At 47.9% G+C, this 18,678-nt stretch overlaps 1 protein-coding gene across 1 annotated transcript in view; it reads right to left on the bottom strand.

Annotated features, from left to right (window-relative positions):
- The window catches only part of LOC119378987 (knirps-related protein), a 133,068-nt gene that overhangs the window by 66,786 nt on the left and 47,604 nt on the right, over positions 1-18,678 (bottom strand). The window contains exon 2 of the mRNA XM_037648111.2: positions 13,684-13,737. Within this exon, the coding sequence (XP_037504039.1) occupies positions 13,684-13,737 (54 nt within the window). The remainder of the gene's footprint in view (positions 1-13,683; positions 13,738-18,678) is intronic.

Here is an 18,678-nt window from a genome sequence, read left to right as displayed (position 1 = left end):
CTCCCCACCCCCCCCCCCCGAAATAAAATAAATAAATAAATAAATAAATACAGGGTGTCCACGCTATCACGCAGCACGATTTAAAAAAAGTGGAACGGCATTTACGCGAAGCAAACGTACCGCATATTGCTCCTAGTATACTTGAGTAGCCACCGCGTTAATGAGGTTTAATTAATTAGTCATAACTATATTTGTAACACGAAAGGTACTCACATAATTGCCAAAATGTTAATGAGGCGTATGTAGGCATGTTCAAATGGCATCTAACTGCGCTACTTCCAACAACGTGCTAATTGCGCGCTCATTTTTTCCGACTGAAAGTCCGCGAAATATGAAAAATAACACGTGACTACGCTCCCACCCGCAAAGGAAACCAGCGCCCTCAAATAAGCTTACTGCAAACAACCGCTTTGCCTGTTGTGCGTTGCGAGAGACAGCGTTCCGCATTTTGGCAAGGGTACAGGTCGGGCGCCAACGATATGCGTGCAATTTCGCTGGGATTCATTCCGTTCGATAGTACGCCACAATCATCTATATCTCACGGCCGACCGTTCTCATTGATAACGCGGCAGGTGTTCTGATTACGGCCTGACTCTGTAAAACCAAGCGGTGCGTTTCTTAGGCAGGGGAGTGGCAGATAGGGCGATGAGGTTTTTTTTCTGCATTTTTTCCTTGATACCTGTCTACCTCATAGGGAGCCTGTTTGAGGGCGCTGGTTCCCGACGCGCGCAACAGTCTATAGTCGGGTACAACTTTAGAAGGCAGCGGTATTTTCCCATCAAAGGCGGATACACACGAGCGGGACTATTTCTTTAGTCGCAGAGGCAATTGGCTGCTGCGCTTCGGTCATCTGGGCGGGGCCTCTCCTGTCTTCTAAAGTTGTACCCGACTATAGTCACGTGTCACTATTCATATTTCGCGGGCATTCTTGATCAAGCGGAAAAAATGAGCGCGCAATTAGCACGTTGTTGAAATTAGCGCAGTTAGATGCCATTTTAAACATGCCTACCTACGCCTCATTGACATTTTGACAATTAGGTGAGTACTTGTCGAGTTACAAATATAACCTCATTAACGAAAAAAATAGCAGTGGCTACTCCAGTGTACTAGGAACAATATGCAGTAGGTTTGCTTCGCGTAACGCCGTTCCTCTTTTTTAAAATCGTGCTGCGTGACAGCGTGGACACCGTGTGTGTGTGTGTGTGTGTGTGTGTGTGTTGTGTGTGTGTGTGTGTGCGCGTGTATATATATATATATATATATATATATATGTATGGCTATGCCCCTGCTGTGCTCTGTGGCACACAGAAATAAGCCGTCGACCCTTGTGTTGATTAAAAAGGAATGGCGCAGTTTTAAATATAGTTCATTGCTGAACAGTAAGTGGCGAGAAAAGGAAAAGAATGTACAGCCGGAAAGAACGCGCACGTCCACTTATTTGTCATGTATACTTCGCATTTACTTCATTTCTCCTATCCGACGGTCATAGCCATGGGCGCCCGCTTCAAAGAAAAACAGCACATTTCATCAACACTATCGAGAATTGCATGTTATACCGCATCCGACTTGGCATGCAAGGCACCTCGGACCAAACCCGTGCCGAACAATACCAAAAGTCAAGAAATATCATTTTTAGGCGTCATGGCAGGCGCGATGACACCGAGGCAACGTATGTGCAGCAAGGTGAAACGCTGTGGAAGCTAGCGAGACTTCTTGCAGCCGATGCGTTCGCACCAAGAAATAGTTTAATTATTTTACAACCCGTAATGTAATTTTTTTGTTTTTAGGCTGAGTAATTAATGAAGATCCTGTGTGCCTTACAAATAAACAAACCCCGTTATTTATATACGGTTGCCAATAGGTTCTTCTGGGTCGCTTAGCGTCTCTTTTCGTATTGTAGCCTCCATGATTGCTTCCGGTAGCGCGTAGCCGGAGCCAATCGCGGAGGCCATGTTTACAACGACGAATCCAAGAGCGATACGCGCGGATTTACACATTTTGCTGACCGAACTTCGTGCATAGCTTCCACAGCGTCGCACCCGACGTATGAAACGTAAAGTCCCTGGATATTTTTGGGAAAGTACCGTCTTTCTTTTAACTGAGCCGCCACGCCAAGCACACTCCTCTCCCGCCTTCCGCCTCCCCGCTTCACGGGCCGTCGCCCGGCAAACGCGCGCGTTATCAACGTGACATAGCATTCTTGATAGGAAAGTGTCGCGAGCCGGGTTATAGGGCCGGCGCCCGCACGGTGGCCGTTTGGGAGAGGATATAGATAAGGTTTGGACACTTGGGAGAGGAGGGTTGGACACTTTGGAGAGGATATGGAGGAGAGTGTCGCTACTTTCTATACTCCGTTTCACAAGCTGTTGGCAGCGTCGTGGAAGATACGGGCGCTCTCAGCCAATCATAACAGAGCGCACTTCATAAGTGTGTTCCTACGCGGATGTCGCGTCCGTTAATTCGACCGGTGGCCCCGTTTGTATGGAAGTAGGTGTACTATAACAACTATCTTTTAATTTTTGTAGCAGATGGCGCTTGGTACCTTTTTGATCTGTTCTGCTTATTTACGGACGGGACGACCAGCGTTGCAATGAAACTGGCCCGGTCTTCTCTATTTATCGTCACCCAGTTCGTATGAGTTCTTGGGGCGTTAGAGTTATTTTAATTGTTTATGCACCGTGTATAAGAATATTTACTTCAGTCACTGAATCACTTAACGAACGAATGATTGAATCAATCAATCTGAAGCTTTATTTTCACTTCTCAGTGTGACTTGCTTGATTCCTTGTCATAATAGCAGACAGTTCTGTGTTTTCATTTTGGCTACGCTCACTACGATAGTACTCAATGATCCTGACCTCTACGCACGCATGTAATGATAGACTTGAGCTTGTTACAAGAGCTCACATGTCATCACAACTTAAATCTGAACTGCTCATTGTTTCGTCCTCTAGGGTGATTACGACAGCTGCATTGTTGTCAACAACATCATCGATGAAGTGGTCCAGTTTTCTCATTACATCTTCCTGAGCGATAACATGCTCCACATATCTCTTCCACTTCTCAGCGGTAACTTGCTTAATTCTTTGCAATAGTAGAGTGTGAACGTCTTGAAGCTTAAACGTCTTGTTTGCCGCTGCTACGAAGCCCTTCACGTCACTCCAAACAAGCTCTATGGGGTTAAGCTGGCAGTGGTAGGGAGGTAGGCGCACAACGAGGTGACCAGCAGCCTCAGCGATGCAGTCCACACGGTATCGGTCCCCGCTTGCGTGTACGTCGTCGACAAGATTCATGAGCTCCGCCTTCACCATGTTGCTGCTCCACGGAACACCTTTTTCGGAAAGGCCTGCATGTCCTTTTTTAGGCTACTCATACGCGGCACTTTTTCCTGCTTCACAGAACGATAAGGTGCGTTATCCATGACTATAACACTGCCAGGTGGTAGTAGTGGAAGCAGCTTCTGGGAGAACAACTTTTCGTAGTGGTCCCCGTTCATTTCCTCGTGGTAGTCGCCTGAGCTTTTTTTTTAGCTTGGAAGACTTCCGCTGCGCCTTCAACGAAACCATGTTCGCTACCGCAGTGCGTGACAATCAGTCTACCTCCTTTGCCACTGGGGTTTCGAAGACCAGTCGACAAACCAGATCGACGGGCTTCGCACGTAGACTGGACAGTGCCTTCTATCCACACCAGACTACGCGTATGACCAGCGTTGACCCACGTTTCGTCGGTGAAAAAAATTGCCCTACCCTGGCGTCGCAGCTCCGCTATTTGGCGCAGGTACCGGCGGCGACTCTGGACAATGTGCGTCGCTTTTATGAGAAGGGCGTTCCGAGAGCGTTTCTTGAACCTGAAGCCAAGCTTTTTCAGCATCCTCTGCATCGTCATCGTGGACACGGTCGGTAGCCTCTCGTCTTCTTTGAAACGCTGCACGACTTTGGCGAGAGTTGGAATTTCGCCTTTCTCAAAAAAGCCGTGCACCACTCTTCGCAAGACGCTGAGGTCAAAATCGTCCAGCTTTTTTTTCCGATCACGACCTTTCCCACAAGAACGCTTCTTCGGTGGTAGGACTTCGCCGGCGTCTTCCATCTCCCTTTTCCACCGATACAGCGTTCGCTCGCTCACCTGAGTCAGTTTCGCGGTCCTCTTGATAAGTGCATCCACACCTACACTGTCCCCGCACTCGACGCGAAGTCCTTCAAAAACATTAAAAGCTATCTGCTTCGCCAGCTTGGGAAAAACCGCGCACATTCGAAGGATGGCTCGCTGGCCGCACAGCTTGAGAGGCATCTTGCACAGACACAACCAACTCGGGCGACGCCATGATTCCGAAAGGCGGCGCATCACCACCTCACAGCAAGCCTCCGCAGAGATGCGTCCATGCGGGCTTTCTCTTTTAATTCCACTAATGATAAAAACACTCTGCACGCTTTGAAAAAATGAATCCTAACAATCTTTTCAATTTGTGTGAGTGTAGCTTGCGAAATAGAACTGCATTGCTAAAATATTTCAGGGACTATTTCCTGTGCCCCTACAGCCCTGATTGGACGAGAGAGCTCTACCTTTGGCTGCACTGCCAACAGCTTGTGAAACAGAGTATATATATTAAGGGACTTTAATGAAACGGAGTACAGTGTCACTTTTGTTTGCGTGCGTTTGTGTGGTTTGCATTAAGTGATGAATGCTTTGCGCAGTTGGTTTTGGTTGACCGTGTTGATCTTTTCATTCTGCTTTATTCGACAAATTTCAATCGCGAGCAAAGTGTTCGTGGTGTACTGTCGAACTATTTATATCTTTTTTTTTTTCCTGCCAACAGATGTGCGCGAACGGCGTCAAGAGCCATCGGACAGCTGGAAAAAGCGACAGGGCCAGGTTGCACACCACCTGTCGAGCGGTCAGGCTCGTCCGTCGCCCGCGTCTCTGAAGCAAGTTGTGTCAAATAGGGCCGCTTGTAATTTTACAATGGGAAGAGATCGGTCCGCGTCGCTGGGCGCCAACGCTCTTATCGACGTCCTACCGGCCGTTTCTAGAGGAGCGACAAGCCTTTTTGCGCAGTGCTCCCGCTTATCCGCTGGCTCATCCAGCGTACACGAGTTTAAAGAACGTTGCCGGTGACTGAAAAACGTGCTCCGCAAACCATGGGCCGTATTCTGAGGCGATCACTTTCGGCGACGACACATCTTCGACAAGTCGCATCGGTGCGCCCAGGAGCTACGATGATTCAGGGCTCCACGGTGCGATTTGTCGTATCGCTTCCGTGAGATTTCACGAGGTAGGCATCGGACTCGCCGGCGTCTACGAACAACAATGTTGCCTTAGCGTGGTTGGCGCAGTACCGAACCGCTGTGACCCGTTTAGACGGCCGAACGCGCCCGGCGCTAGTTTTGTGGATGTCTCTCGAAAGCGAAAGTGTTACCGGAAGTGCTCATCTTATAATTTATGCATGCATAATTTATGCACTGCCTTAGCGTGGTTGGCGCAGTACCGAACCGCTGTGACCCGTTTAGACGGCCGAACGCGCCCGGCGCTAGTTTTGTGGATGTCTCTCGAAAGCGAAAGTGTTACCGGAAGTGCTCATCTTATAATTTATGCATGCCGAACGATCGGCAAACAGTGCTGCTGACTGTAAACATCTTGTCCGAGTGAGTGCGTGCCCTGTGAACGAAGTTGAAGACGTCGAATAGAGCGAGTCGTAACCTCTTGAGCTCTCTCCTATATCGTGCAATCCCTGCCTTTCTTGCGCATCGTATAGGACAATTTCTTCGGGCTGTATATTAACAATTTCAGTACGAACCTACTAGCCTGCCAAAAGTTAAGCTGCTTGAGCCTCATAGAATCGAACATTGACTTCGTACTACAAAAGCGATCGTTTAGCGGGTACTGTATGAACGTTTGATATCTCATATATCAAGCTTGAAACCTTGCTCTACATTCCGAACCTTTGACCTTTGTTGAGAAATGTCAAGATACCATATTAACTGTAATTGCAAGCGAACGAATATTGATTGGTAATGGACACGATACGCTCGATATTTGAAGTTCTTACGATGTTGGTACAGACTGCATACTTACAAAGAAAAAAAAAAGAATTTACGATAAACGAGACGAAGCACCTCCCTCGCCATGTGGCATTGAACAGGGCGCTCGTCGCGGCGATTTCGCTGAACCACCGAGAGCGCGTAAAGAGGCGCCTCTGGCATGGAGTGGCTCGCGGCGGCTGACCTCGCAGGTGAGCACTACAGGATCGCGGCTTGTAAGACCGCTTCGGCGGCAGCAGGGTAACAGGCCGGTCTTTCTCGGAGTACTACACCGCGGGAGATTAGGGTCAATTCTCGCATCGGAGACGCAATACTGCGCTCTAGCGGGAGGCCGGAACAATGGCGCGCTGATATGCACACAGCGGCGGGCTCGGGATGCGTCGAATGCAATCTGTCACAGTAATGTGCGCCGGTGCAGCACGGCCTAACGCAGCATTACGCCTGGTCGAGCTGCGAGATGTCACAGGGCGCGCAGTGTTTACGATCGGACCATGATGACGGCGCCCACTTCCTGGCCACCGTGACGAAGCACGCAAAAGGGGGGCAGCCGCGCTTGAACGGCCGCTGATCAGCGCTTGCGCAAATGAGCGAGGCGCGATGAGCGCGGTCGGCCCGATTTCGCTGCGAGCGGATCACTTTCGCCGTTTCGGCCGCTGAAGCACGCAGGTGTGCTGTTTGGACGAACGTGTGCACAAATGTCATTTCACGAAGCGGCAGCGCAAATCGCCTTCCAATTCCGTTATACAAGTGTGCAGTCTCTATAGCATGAAAGTCGCACACGTTATTTTAGGAAGACAGTGATGGGCTCGCCGATATACATATATACAGTGCACTGTTGTCAGTGCGTGGTTTTAAAGCGTCTGTATAATTTCTTTAGAAGACCATAGCATAAAATTGCGGGTAATACTTCTCGAAACCACCATCTTCCTTTCATGGAGTCGCTGAATCAGCGACACCGGATTTTAATTCTCAGCTAGATGGTGTTTCATAACGCGCGCCAAAATGCTCGGTACAAGAGCATATCTACATAATGCCCCCACTGGAACGCAGCAGCCGCAGCTATGCCTCCATCGATGCGCGGGGGGGAGGGGGGCACAATATCGAGAGAAATGAAGACGGGGAGAGTTGAACAGGTTGCATCCTGTTTGCCACCCTTTGCTTTGCACTAGATGTTTGGCATACCAGTTACAACGGCGCAGGTGTGCATACGTAAACTGTCCGGTCACGCCTCGATTGTCCAGCGGTTACCGGCGCGTCCGATAAGACTGCTGAAGTAACTGCTGTCGCGGTTGGCAGCCGCGGCCCTTCCGGCAGCGCGCTTCCTCGTCGTCAACCAGCGGAGGCTTCGGCTCTGGGCGCGCACCCGCGTCTTGCCAGTCATGTTCCGCTCCAAGTCGGTGCCATAGACCACGGCGGACGGAATTGTATGCTAATTCCTGGCAGGTGTAACGACGGTAAGCACTGTCTCAACGACTGAGAAACTGGGTCGCCTGCGGGCTCAGGAAGGAGAGAGCGCGGCCTTTCGCCTTCGACGCCAGCGGGGCGCCCAAGCGGATCCCCGCGCGCGCGCCCTGCGACGCCGCGCGTCACCTTCGCTCTGGGCTTGTCGCGCGTGACGGGCTGCTTGCTTGCTCGCCTGGTGTACACTGTAGTGCACTGCGACGTCGAGGGACTCGCCCTGGTATGACGCTGCTGCCAGCGGCGTGGCATTTTCTCGCAGAGTGCGGGGCTGATGTCGCACCCACAGGAATGGCCAGATGTATTGGCCCGATCGCTTGCGGCCTGAATGTCCAACGAGACGGAATGTACAACGAGACTGAATGTCCAATAGTGGACATTCAGTCTCGTTGGACATTTTGTCTCGTTGGACATTCCGTCTCGGTTGGACATTCAGTCTCGTTGGACATACAGTCTCGTTGGACATACAGTCTCGGTTGGACATTCCGTCTCGTTGGACATTCCGTCCCGGTCACAAATTTCACTTTTCCGTTTTCGTTCCACACATCCCAATATTTGCTGTGAAAATTTTCCGAATATATATATATATATATATATATATATATATATATATATATATATATATATATATATATATATATATATATATATTATATATATATATATATATATAGAGAGAGAGAGAGAGCGCGCAAAGACACGAGGGAATAAAAGGAAACAAGACGCAAAAAAGAAGTATTTAAAAATAAGAAAAAAAATATTTAAAGAGCTCCCTTTTGCACCCGTGTGCTCGTGTTCATATAACTTGATGCCTTTTCAACAAATCGAGTTGAAAGTTTGCGCTTTTCATGCTTTTGTTATGTGCGTCCTCCCTAAAAATATGTACCTGTAACTTTACCACAGTTTAACAATTATGCAACACCAAATAACCCGGTACCTCACCTTGTTGAGTAATCGATTAGCTTTCAGTTTTTTCTCGGTAATCCGTTAGTTTTTTTTTAGAAGGTAATTGTAATCGCTGACGCTCTTTCACTGTAATGCGTACAAGTCTGTTCCCGACCCAGTTTTTTTTTTTTTTTTTCACTTGACCTTCACAACACTAATATCGACATCATCGGAAGAGTAATAGAAAAGCTCGTGTTCAGGCCGGTTCTGAAAAGTCCTCAAATGATTTTAAACATCATAAAAACGGTTTTATTGTCGCCAACGATTACCTGTATGCTATGTGTTTTAATGAAAAATTATTCACGCGAAGCACTTTGCAAACGCGAGCAAGATTGGCTACTTCGGCAATAAGCTCAGAAAAAAATGAGCAGTTCGCAGCGGATGGCCTGATGCTCTCTTGACTGGCCCGGTGCAGCGGAGGTGTAGGTCACCGCTCATTGCACGTCACTCTAATGTGGTGTGACGTCACTAAAACTTTCGTTACGCTTCCTACACAGTGACGTCGGTGTCAGTCGCGCTAGCGATGGGTCTCGATCGCGAGAATGAGCGTTTATACAGACTTTGGAAGTGAATTAAAATATATTCTAAACGTTTGCTGCGTGCAATACTTCGTGGTGAGCGTCCTTGCTTACAGAGAAAGCCTACAGCAAGCTTTTTATAGCCTCAAAATTTGGTGACACCGCCTCTTTAACGGCATGGTCTTTCCTAGACCTGCCTGCAGTTCTCTTGTAGCCGGAATGCCATGACATGTTTCCATCAAGTTAGTCAAAACTAAAACTGATATCCCACACTCAGCATGCTTCATAATCGTTTCGTGGTTCTGGCGCGTAAAACCCAAGAATTTACTTTTAAAGGAAAATTTCCTCCCTAGCTTCTTCGACCCGCATTCTTTAAGAGGAAAGAAGAATTGTTCTAGGGGCTCGTAGAAAGCCAACAATCAAGCCAAGGAAAGCATAGGTACGTTATTTGTTGATGTTTTTTAACTGTAGTGTAATGAATATGACCTAAATTGAAAGGACTTAAATGGGACGAAAAAGCACACTTTCGGTGGGATTCGAACCCACAACTTTCGCATTACGCGTCTGATGCTCTAACAATTAAGCTACGACGGAGGGCGCTCCCTCGTCCACTTTGTTGGGTATTTACGTGAGCTTGATCCCTGGGAGTGTTAGCAAGCGCAAATCGTCGCCGTAATTATAAGGTTGCGGGTTCGGATCCCACCGATGGAAAGGGTGTTTTTTCGTCTACTTGGATTCCTTTGCATATGGGTTATAATTATTACATCGCAGTTAAAAAAACCAACAAATAATGTCCCCAATGTTTTATTTAGCTTAATTGGCTGTTGGTTTTCTAACAAATAACTGAGTCTCTCGAACTATTCTTCTTTCGCACTTTCATAGCAAGGGATTCGTCCTGCCTCGTGACGCTTTCTGGCAAAAATAGTGTTTCACACTCGCCGCCTTAGCTACGAGTGGCGCTGGTAACACTCTCAGGGATTAAACGCAGGTAGATACCGCACAGAGTGGACGAGGGAGCGCCCTCTCTCGTAATACTTTAAGGGGCTGTGATGTCCGATTTATGACAAAGATAAACAGGAACAGCAAAGTATGCAAACAACCAAAATAAAACATTAAAGTAACATATTCAATATACATATGAAAACTAAAAATACAAAATAGAAATAAAACTAACAAAACTTGAAATTATGGTAAATGCAGTAAAGCGAATACGGAAACAAAAATACGACGCCCGACGCCACAGAGAGTCAATATTTGCAAAACACACACAAAAAATGCGATCAATGAATAAGTTGTCTGAGAAATTTCAAACGAGGACACGTTTATCTCTTCTAAATTGGACATTCCGTCTCGTTGGACATTCAGTCTCGTTGGACATTCCGTCTCGATTGTACATTCCGTCTCGTTGGACATTCCGTCTCGTTGGACATTCCGTCTCGTTGTACATTCCGTCTCGTTGTACATTCCGTCTCGGTTGGACATTCAGTCTCGTTGGACATTCAGTCTCGATGGACATTCCGTCTCGGTTGGACATTCCGTCTCGTTGGACATTCAGTCTCGCCGGTCACGTGACCCATTGGACATTCAGTCTCGTTGTACATTCCGTCTCGTTGGACATATTCCGTCTCGTTGGACATTCCGTCTCGTTGTACATTCCGTCTCGGTTGGACATTCAGTCTCGTTGGACATTCAGTCTCGATGGACATTCCGTCTCGGTTGGACATTCCGTCTCGTTGGACATTCAGTCTCGCCGGTCACGTGACCCATTGGACATTCAGTCTCGTTGTACATTCCGTCTCGTTGGACATTCAGGCTCTGAATCGCGTTAACGTATACATCTAGCCAAGCGGTTCTTTCCAGGTCTGCCTGACCGAGAATTTCGCGGTGAAACTTTGCTCCCCCTAATGGAGAACCCTGCGCACGCCTATGCATTTAACAATTCAGCAACCGCCGAATTTGGGCAAGACGAGATGCGCCTTTGACTGCAGTCGATGGTCCTGCGACGTGTTTAGAGGTACAAGCACCATGAAGCTTTTGATGCGTAAACATTGTGCCATCTGCTTTCCCGTCGCAGTTTTTGAAACACCGAGAATTCGCGCAAAGATAATGTGACCCTGAGAAGCGCAGCGCGCACTCCTGCGATCGATAGCGATCTTCGTCAAATTCATTTCATAGTTCAGTTTGCACACCCAACCTATCACATTTCTCCGTCCTGTATACAAAGAGGCTGCTCTCGTCGTGCTGTATCAAAGCGACAAGGGCGTTCTACCTTTTGTTCTCCGCCAAAAGAGCACGTCGCGTAATGCTCGCGCTGTATTTGGCCATAAGAACCAGTTCTGCATTTTATGGGTTATGTTTTAATTTTTTTATTACCTTCGTTGCGTTCTGCGAAGATTGACTACATATCTGGTGTTTTGCTGCGGAGAAGGAGTTGTGAGTTGGATTCCCAGCCGTGGCGGATGCGTATACGCAGCGCCCGTTGTATTAATTGACGCGCCTGTTAAAGAACTTCGTTTTTCGGAATTATACTATCACATATATATATATATATATATATATATATATATATATATATATATATATATATATATACAGCGTTTATTGTTATGGTTTGCCCACTGCTATTATTGCAGATATCAGTGTTTATTTTTGCGCGTTGAGATCAATTTGCAAAGTGCGAATGGAAGTGCGGCACAAATCTAGTGCTGCGAGTGAGAACATAGTTTCGTCCTGCATCGCATCTGCCGTCATCTCTGGAATGAGGACAACGCACAAAGGAAAAAAAAATACAAGTCGTTGACGAAAGTTGTCAGAATCGTTTTTGCAAAACGGATTTAAAGACGCAAACAGGAATAGGTCCGAAAGGAATAGATATATGCTTTCTATCTCTGCGAGTTAACCCTTTCCGTGAAAGATACGCGGATTATCAAACCGATGTGTATACCGTCAGTACGACTTGCTAGGAATTCTTAAGAATTTTGGATTGTGCTTTCCGTTAGAAGAAAAAAAAACAACTTATTGTCAAAATAAAATAAATAAAACGAGGGAGCGTAGTATCCCCCGACTGTTTGCGGCTACATAGTAATTCATAAAAAAGAGGACGAGACTCAGCTCGGTAGGCACGCAGACGCACGTATAGGTCCTCCCCCGCCGCTCTGGAGGAGGGGAGGAGCGTCGAGGCACCCTATACGTATATGCGTATACAGATGCAGAATATAGAATAAGATGCGGGAAGCGGTATATAGATTTGTCACGGACTCTTCTCTTGACGTCATGCCTGGCAATGCTGTTATCAAGTTACGGCTGAAGAGCCGCTTTACATACTTGGTGCGATATCAAAACAATGATTTGTAGACAAGTATCGCCTTTAATATTCTACGCGCTTCATCGATCGTGCGCGGGTTTCTGCCTCGCATCGAATAACACCCAGCGTTCGCAATCACGTCCCATGGCGTCTCGCATCCACCAGTGATGTATGTACATATACGTCTAAGACAATGTAGTTTGTTACTGTTACTTCTCCTTCTTACTACTACTACTACTACTACTACTACTACTACTACTACTACTACTACTACTACTACTACTACTACTACTACTACTACGAGCAAAGACAGAAACAAAACAAGAAGGCTCGGGAGGGATCGAGTATCACACAAAGAGCATAGTGGATACCGTGATGCTGAGATGGAGGATTGGAGGTGGGACGCGTGCAGCCCCGTCAAAAGTTATCACGCAAGGACAGCGACCTCAATAACTGAATTATGCTGTCTTGCACTGTTTCAGGTTTATCCTGGTAACATGAATCGTAATTTTATCCTAGGTGACTCGTATTCGCACTTACGGTCTAGAATTCCTTTCTTCTATGTCAACGTTGTTATTTTTCGGTGTACTATAGCATTTCGAAGCAATAATTTTTGTAGTTTTGCTGAGCTATAACAAGAGTAAATCACGTGAACCAGCCGATGTCCGGAACGCTTTTCTCTTTAAAATTCGGTGAATGCGCGGGACGGAAGTGCGGTTGAGCAACCTTTAAAAGAGCGGTGTGTGTACGTCCCGCTAAAAGAAGCGCATACCAACATGCCCTCGCACCGGGAAGTAGTGCAACATCGCAGCTAGTCCACAATACCGTTCTGTAATCTCACTAATGCGCTGACGACGCCCTTTAGATGTCGCCAGACTGAGTGAGAAATGCCGGCCATACCGCCGCACGCGACGCTTCTACTTCCAGACGACCTCACAGGACATGATCGTGCAGCCGATTCTGAAGGCGATAATAAGCGCGGAAAACTAACCTCGTCATTTCACGAATGTGACACGTGCGCACGTCCTCGTGCACTGAATGTGCATCGTTGCGCGAGAAGCAGCGACTCCCGACCGGTATATAACGGGGCTGCTGCTGCTCTCGCGAGCAGGGCGCAGCCGCGGGATTACGGTAAAGCGCGCCGCTGGGGCGGCGGCCGTGGTTCGGGGCGAGTCACCTGGCTCGGCCGGCGTAATATCGGCTCGCGGCCGTTCTTGGCGGCGCCCGGGTTCAGTGCCGTGCTCTCTGGCGCGGCAGGGTCGCGACCTCGCCAAAGAGACGGGCCCCGGGACCTTTTGGCCCCGCCGCCTCGCGGTGACTGTCACGACCCGCCTATTCGGTGAGCCGCCCTTGTCGTGGCGGCTCGCCCAACTCGGACCACCGCGGTGGAGTGGCGAGAATAGGTGAGAAAGAGGGTATTTACTCGGTTCGGCCACCATTCCTTTGGCATGCAGGGCTCGCTCAAGCCTATTTCCATCTGAAAAGACAAGACAAAGGAACAGTCGTGAGATGGCGCTGCAAGTGTGAGAGAAAAAGAAATGCAACACAGAAAGGTCGAGTTCTCTCGTTCCCACCCCATTTTCCTTTGTTCCTTTAATGCAGGTAGCGCAATGCGCTCGGATGTTCACCCCTTCGTTGCGTAAATCGTATTACTGTTTACGGCACCTCCCGATTCCTGACACGGTCTCGCACGCGCTGTGGAGCGCGGAGTGCCCGCGGCGAACCGGCTTAGTTTGTCTCGTACGCTTTCTTTCTTCCCTGCGATGATTCTTTGTTTTCTCTCTTTCCAATTTCTACGCTTTCCTAGCGTCGCAGGCCTCTAGAAATGAGCACAGGAAGCGATGTACTTGAAGATCGCAATTAAAACGTTCACACGTACCCAGCTTGTTATAAGTATATACTATAGGTGATGCATGTGTTCGCCATATACGTCTTTCGGCTGCTTTACGTGTTTCCCGTGGCATTCATCCTGACACACTACAACTCTGGACGATAAGCAATAAAGCACTGTTGTTTCCCCTTGCAGGCATGTGAGTTTACGGAGTTTAACAGGAACTAAGCAGACTGCAATTAGCCTAGCGGTCGAAAGCAACGTAGTGTGCATACTTCTGACAGACAATAGGGTATTTTAGCAGTGCCAGGTTACCGTACGGTAAAAACAGATATGCCGTATACCATCGTGGCCGCGGTATGTAGTCTTTTTAGTCTGCATGACCTCTATTAAATGTTGCTTTGATAATCTCATCACGTTACCGCACGCAATGAGCAACTCGCGCGGCTAAAGAGATTTTAAAAAGCTGCGTGTCAACGACGACGGCACGGTATTTCCGTACTTCACGTACGGTAAACTGGATCGAATTGGAATTCTGTGAAAGCTTGCTTTCGCTTGGCGGAGGCGGCACACAGAACTTGAATGAAAAGACTAAGTACACAGCTTACAGTATGTGTAACACACACATAACATGCATAGTGCCGCAGGATTTCCGCACCAGCCATTTGGTCAGTGTTTTCATTCGTAAGGAACAAAATAGAAAGCGCCTCTCTACTGCGTACCAAATCTTTTGAGTTCAACATCACCATCCGATGACAGTCGATTATGAGGGCCGTGAAACTTCATGAAAGCAACAAAGCGGCTAGGCGGACACGGAATCGCCCACGGAATCGCGGGGACAGCAGCGTAGGTGTAAAGCCGAAATATTTGTTCATTACGAAACTGAAAGGGTAATGTAAGAACAACAGTTGTTATGTTCAAATGTCGATAAAAAGCAAGTGGAAATTTAGCGTTTAAGCTTAGTTCCGACCGAGTGTGATCCAAGTGTTTTGTGGTAAACACTGAACCCCTGACTCTCTACAACAAAATCCCTCCTTAAGACCCTACTGGACATGCGTAGTAATGCCCACGAATGTTAGCCATATTAATCGCATACCCTCGTCTCGATTTCCTTCTTCATTTGACCCTTGCAGGTATAGCTTTGTTTGTTTTTTATTCTGCGGGACACATGGCTGCTCGCAGTTCTCAGTGTTATGGTGTCGTTTCGAACTCTTTTAGTTACTCTATTTTGAAGTTTTTTTTTTGTTTTTTAACACGTTTTGTTATTGCCTTTCTTAAATTTATCTATTTTTACTCGATAGGCGTGTTACTGTTGTGCGCTAGTTGCACTATATGGCAGTCAATACACGCACATATAAATTTCCCCCTCGTTTGTGTTTCTTTTTAGGCGATCACATTGTGGGCTTAGCTCTGCTGATCTCGGAGTCGCGGGTTCGATACCCGGCCATGGCAGCCGCATTTAGATGGGAGTAAAATACAGACGCATCCGTGCACTTAGATTTAGCTACACGATAAAGAACCACAGGTGGTCGAAAATCAATCCGGAGTACCCCACTACGGCATGCTCATATGCATATTGACTTGAAGTGACTTTGCAACAATATAAACAACGTTGCGGGAGGCCAGGTAGGAAAAGCTGGTTAAACAGCTTGAGAGTGTCGCGCGGCCGCACATACGTCAGCATAACGGCGGTTCCACTGGGTACGCTCTGCTGGGTACGCGCTATTCGGTACGTGCCACTGGGTACGCGCGGATCTTCATAATAATCACCACGATTAAATAAACCACACAATGAATTATACACCCGTCATAAGATAGACCAGTCATCGCATTCATGTCATCAATCATCTGCAAAGGATGTACGCGCCGCCAATTTTTTAAATCATTCTCAGACGTCCGTGCGAACAATGTGGCGGGGCACGTACCCTCTATTATTGGCACACAACTATAGTATACTCGAACCTGAAAGGCTGCATCGTGAGCGCGTGTTGCGGCGGCCGAAACAATAAGGCGACTTGTGGGCGCCAACAGATGTCGTGCAGTATAAAATAAGGTCCAGTGATACTCTCGATCGATCACTTTCCAACATACGCACGCTTTTGGTGACGTGGCGTGACACTTGACTGCCATGACGCTGCTAATAAGTGCCCGCTCAAAGTGGTGTTCTCGAAGAGTGATCGACTGAAAATGCCACTCAAAGTTCTCTGCATGAGCTCTTGTGCAATCCGCGCTGGCAATCAATTATTTCGTCTCACATCTGTGCGAAGAGCAGTGATCAATTTAGATAATAATATTAATAATAATAATAATAATAATAATAATAATAATAATAATAATAATAATAATAATAATAATAATAATAATAATAATAAGTACGATGATGCGCATGTTTCTGCAGCTATTTATAAAGCCTGTCAGTCAACGAAAGGCTGTGAGCGTAAAGTGCGCCTCATAATGGCGCACGGGCGATATTTGCGTTGTGGCCCTTGATGATGGGTTCGCCCGGTATGCCCACCTCCGGACACGCACCGTGCGCTCTTTTTTCCGCTTCGCCCATCGCTCTCCCTGACTGGGCGTGTTTACTTTCTCCGGACTCTCTCCTTTTTCTCGCCGCTGCAAAAATAGGCCCATCAAGGACGCGTGCCGCGACGGGCGATGCTGCGGCGGCCCGCCGAGGCGCGCATCGTTTATGCGGTCGGGCGCGTCCGCGGCAAATCTGGGTGATACACTTTCGTTTGCCACCTCGGCTGCCTCGCCGTGGGCGCGCCTGGCCCAGTTTGGGCGTCTGCCACGTTCCGCCGAGGCATTCGAGCGCGAAGGGGGGCCGAAATTTCGCCGCAGCAGAGGAAGAAGCCCTTCCTAGGACCTTCTTCTCCTTCCTGGTGCGGCGCCAGCTGAGTGCTGGCGTAATCCTCGCGGCCCCGGAACCGCAGTACCGGCACATCGAGCACGGGTCTGCAGGAAATGGCCTCCCGATTGCTACGCGGTGTCCTCTGGCGTAGACGACGCGCATCACGTACTCGCCACGACGTCTTAACTTCGCTACAGCTTCCTTCCAAGCGCGTAGTTTCCCGCGGGGATCACACGAGTTCAGCTGTCGTGGGTCTGTCTAATTACCGCCCTTGTGGTTTCATAGTTTCTTCAGCTGTTCCTTTTTTTTTTCGCCTTCGTGAATTTGCAAGAAATCGTTCTCTTTTCTCTTCGAAGCGCACGAGTGCGACAGGTTCGGCGCACAGGCTAAGTCATTGCGAATTGTTGCATTTTTAAGACGAGGTCTGTGTAGACGAAAATCATTAACGTGTAAAATGAGAGCCATTTGACGCAAGAATGACAGCGTTTAGGCAAATCCAATTTACTGTGCGTGGTCATTACTGTACGCTGTCCTGTGAGCAGGTTGTCGTTCTAAACAGATTTTTAATTGAAATATTTTTAATTAAAAAATCTGACAGCAGGACACCTGTCGTCTTCGCTCTTGAGCTTTGCGTCGAGGCTGATCGAAATACTTTGCCACTGCTAATGTTACTTTGAAAACACTAGTTATCAAAAATTGTTAACTTCTAAGTTATCAACTTGAGGGCACTCGTTACTATGGAAAGATGATAGGGGGTAAAAATTTATCGCACACCCTTTTTTTTTCAGAAATATAAAATTGCGCGTAATTGGACATATTCATCATCGAATGTCAATGGCGATATCGAAACCGAGCGCGCGCCAAGCACGCACAAAGCGCAACCGTACAAGCACGCACAAAACGTAAACGTAAGTCCGTGGATATGAGGAAAGTTCCCGAGCAAATAGTTCCTGCACACAGCCGGCCCGACCCGACACGTTTACGTGCGCCTTGCCTACCGTGTCGAGCTGAGTCCACCCATCCGTCTGCTATCCGACTCGCTGACTCAGCCCTCTCCGTCGCTACCTCAGCCCGACCACTAGCGTTAAAGGGACACTAAAGGCAAATATTAGGTCGGTATTGATTGTTGAAACAGCGGTCCAGAAAGCTCGTAGGTGCTGCTTTTGTGCCAAGGAAGTGCTTATTTTGAAATAAAATCACGTTTTAATGGTCCGCATCGCGTTAGCGCACTTCAAATCACTGTTGTCACTGTTGTCGTGCCCAACGTTGCCCGCCTTTACTGCGCGGCGGCGTGCACCATTCGGACATCCGGCAACATCACATGCATGCGATATTTTGTCGAACTTTCTGACAGAGCGACTTTCACGAGCGCGCAAAACACACGCGGTGGTACGCAATACCGAAACTACCACTGAGACGCGACCGCGTAAGCGAAGCAGGGCGCCGGGCGAAGCGCAGTTCGGCGAAAACGGAGCCTTTGAACCACGTGCGCCGTTCCCCATGGCAACGCCAAAGAGGTTCTTTTCTCTATGAATCAAACAGAAACGAACAAGCAGCATTTTAGTACGTCTCTTGATGCACGGAAGGTTCTTTATTTATTGCAGCTAGTTCGATTACGAGTGATTAATTGTAGTCGGACTCTCTCACGTCATCGGGATCATTTCCAAAATGTCCCGCTCGTGGCGCTCATTGTGTGATACATTTAGCTTAATTTCTCGGTAAGTAGGGCACTGCTG

Source organism: Rhipicephalus sanguineus, chromosome 1 (genome assembly GCF_013339695.2).
Source record: "Rhipicephalus sanguineus isolate Rsan-2018 chromosome 1, BIME_Rsan_1.4, whole genome shotgun sequence".
Classification (NCBI taxonomy): Eukaryota; Metazoa; Arthropoda; class Arachnida; order Ixodida; family Ixodidae; genus Rhipicephalus; species Rhipicephalus sanguineus.
The sequence above is the reverse complement of the archived record's forward strand: the minus strand, read 5'-3'. Positions and strand labels throughout refer to the sequence as shown.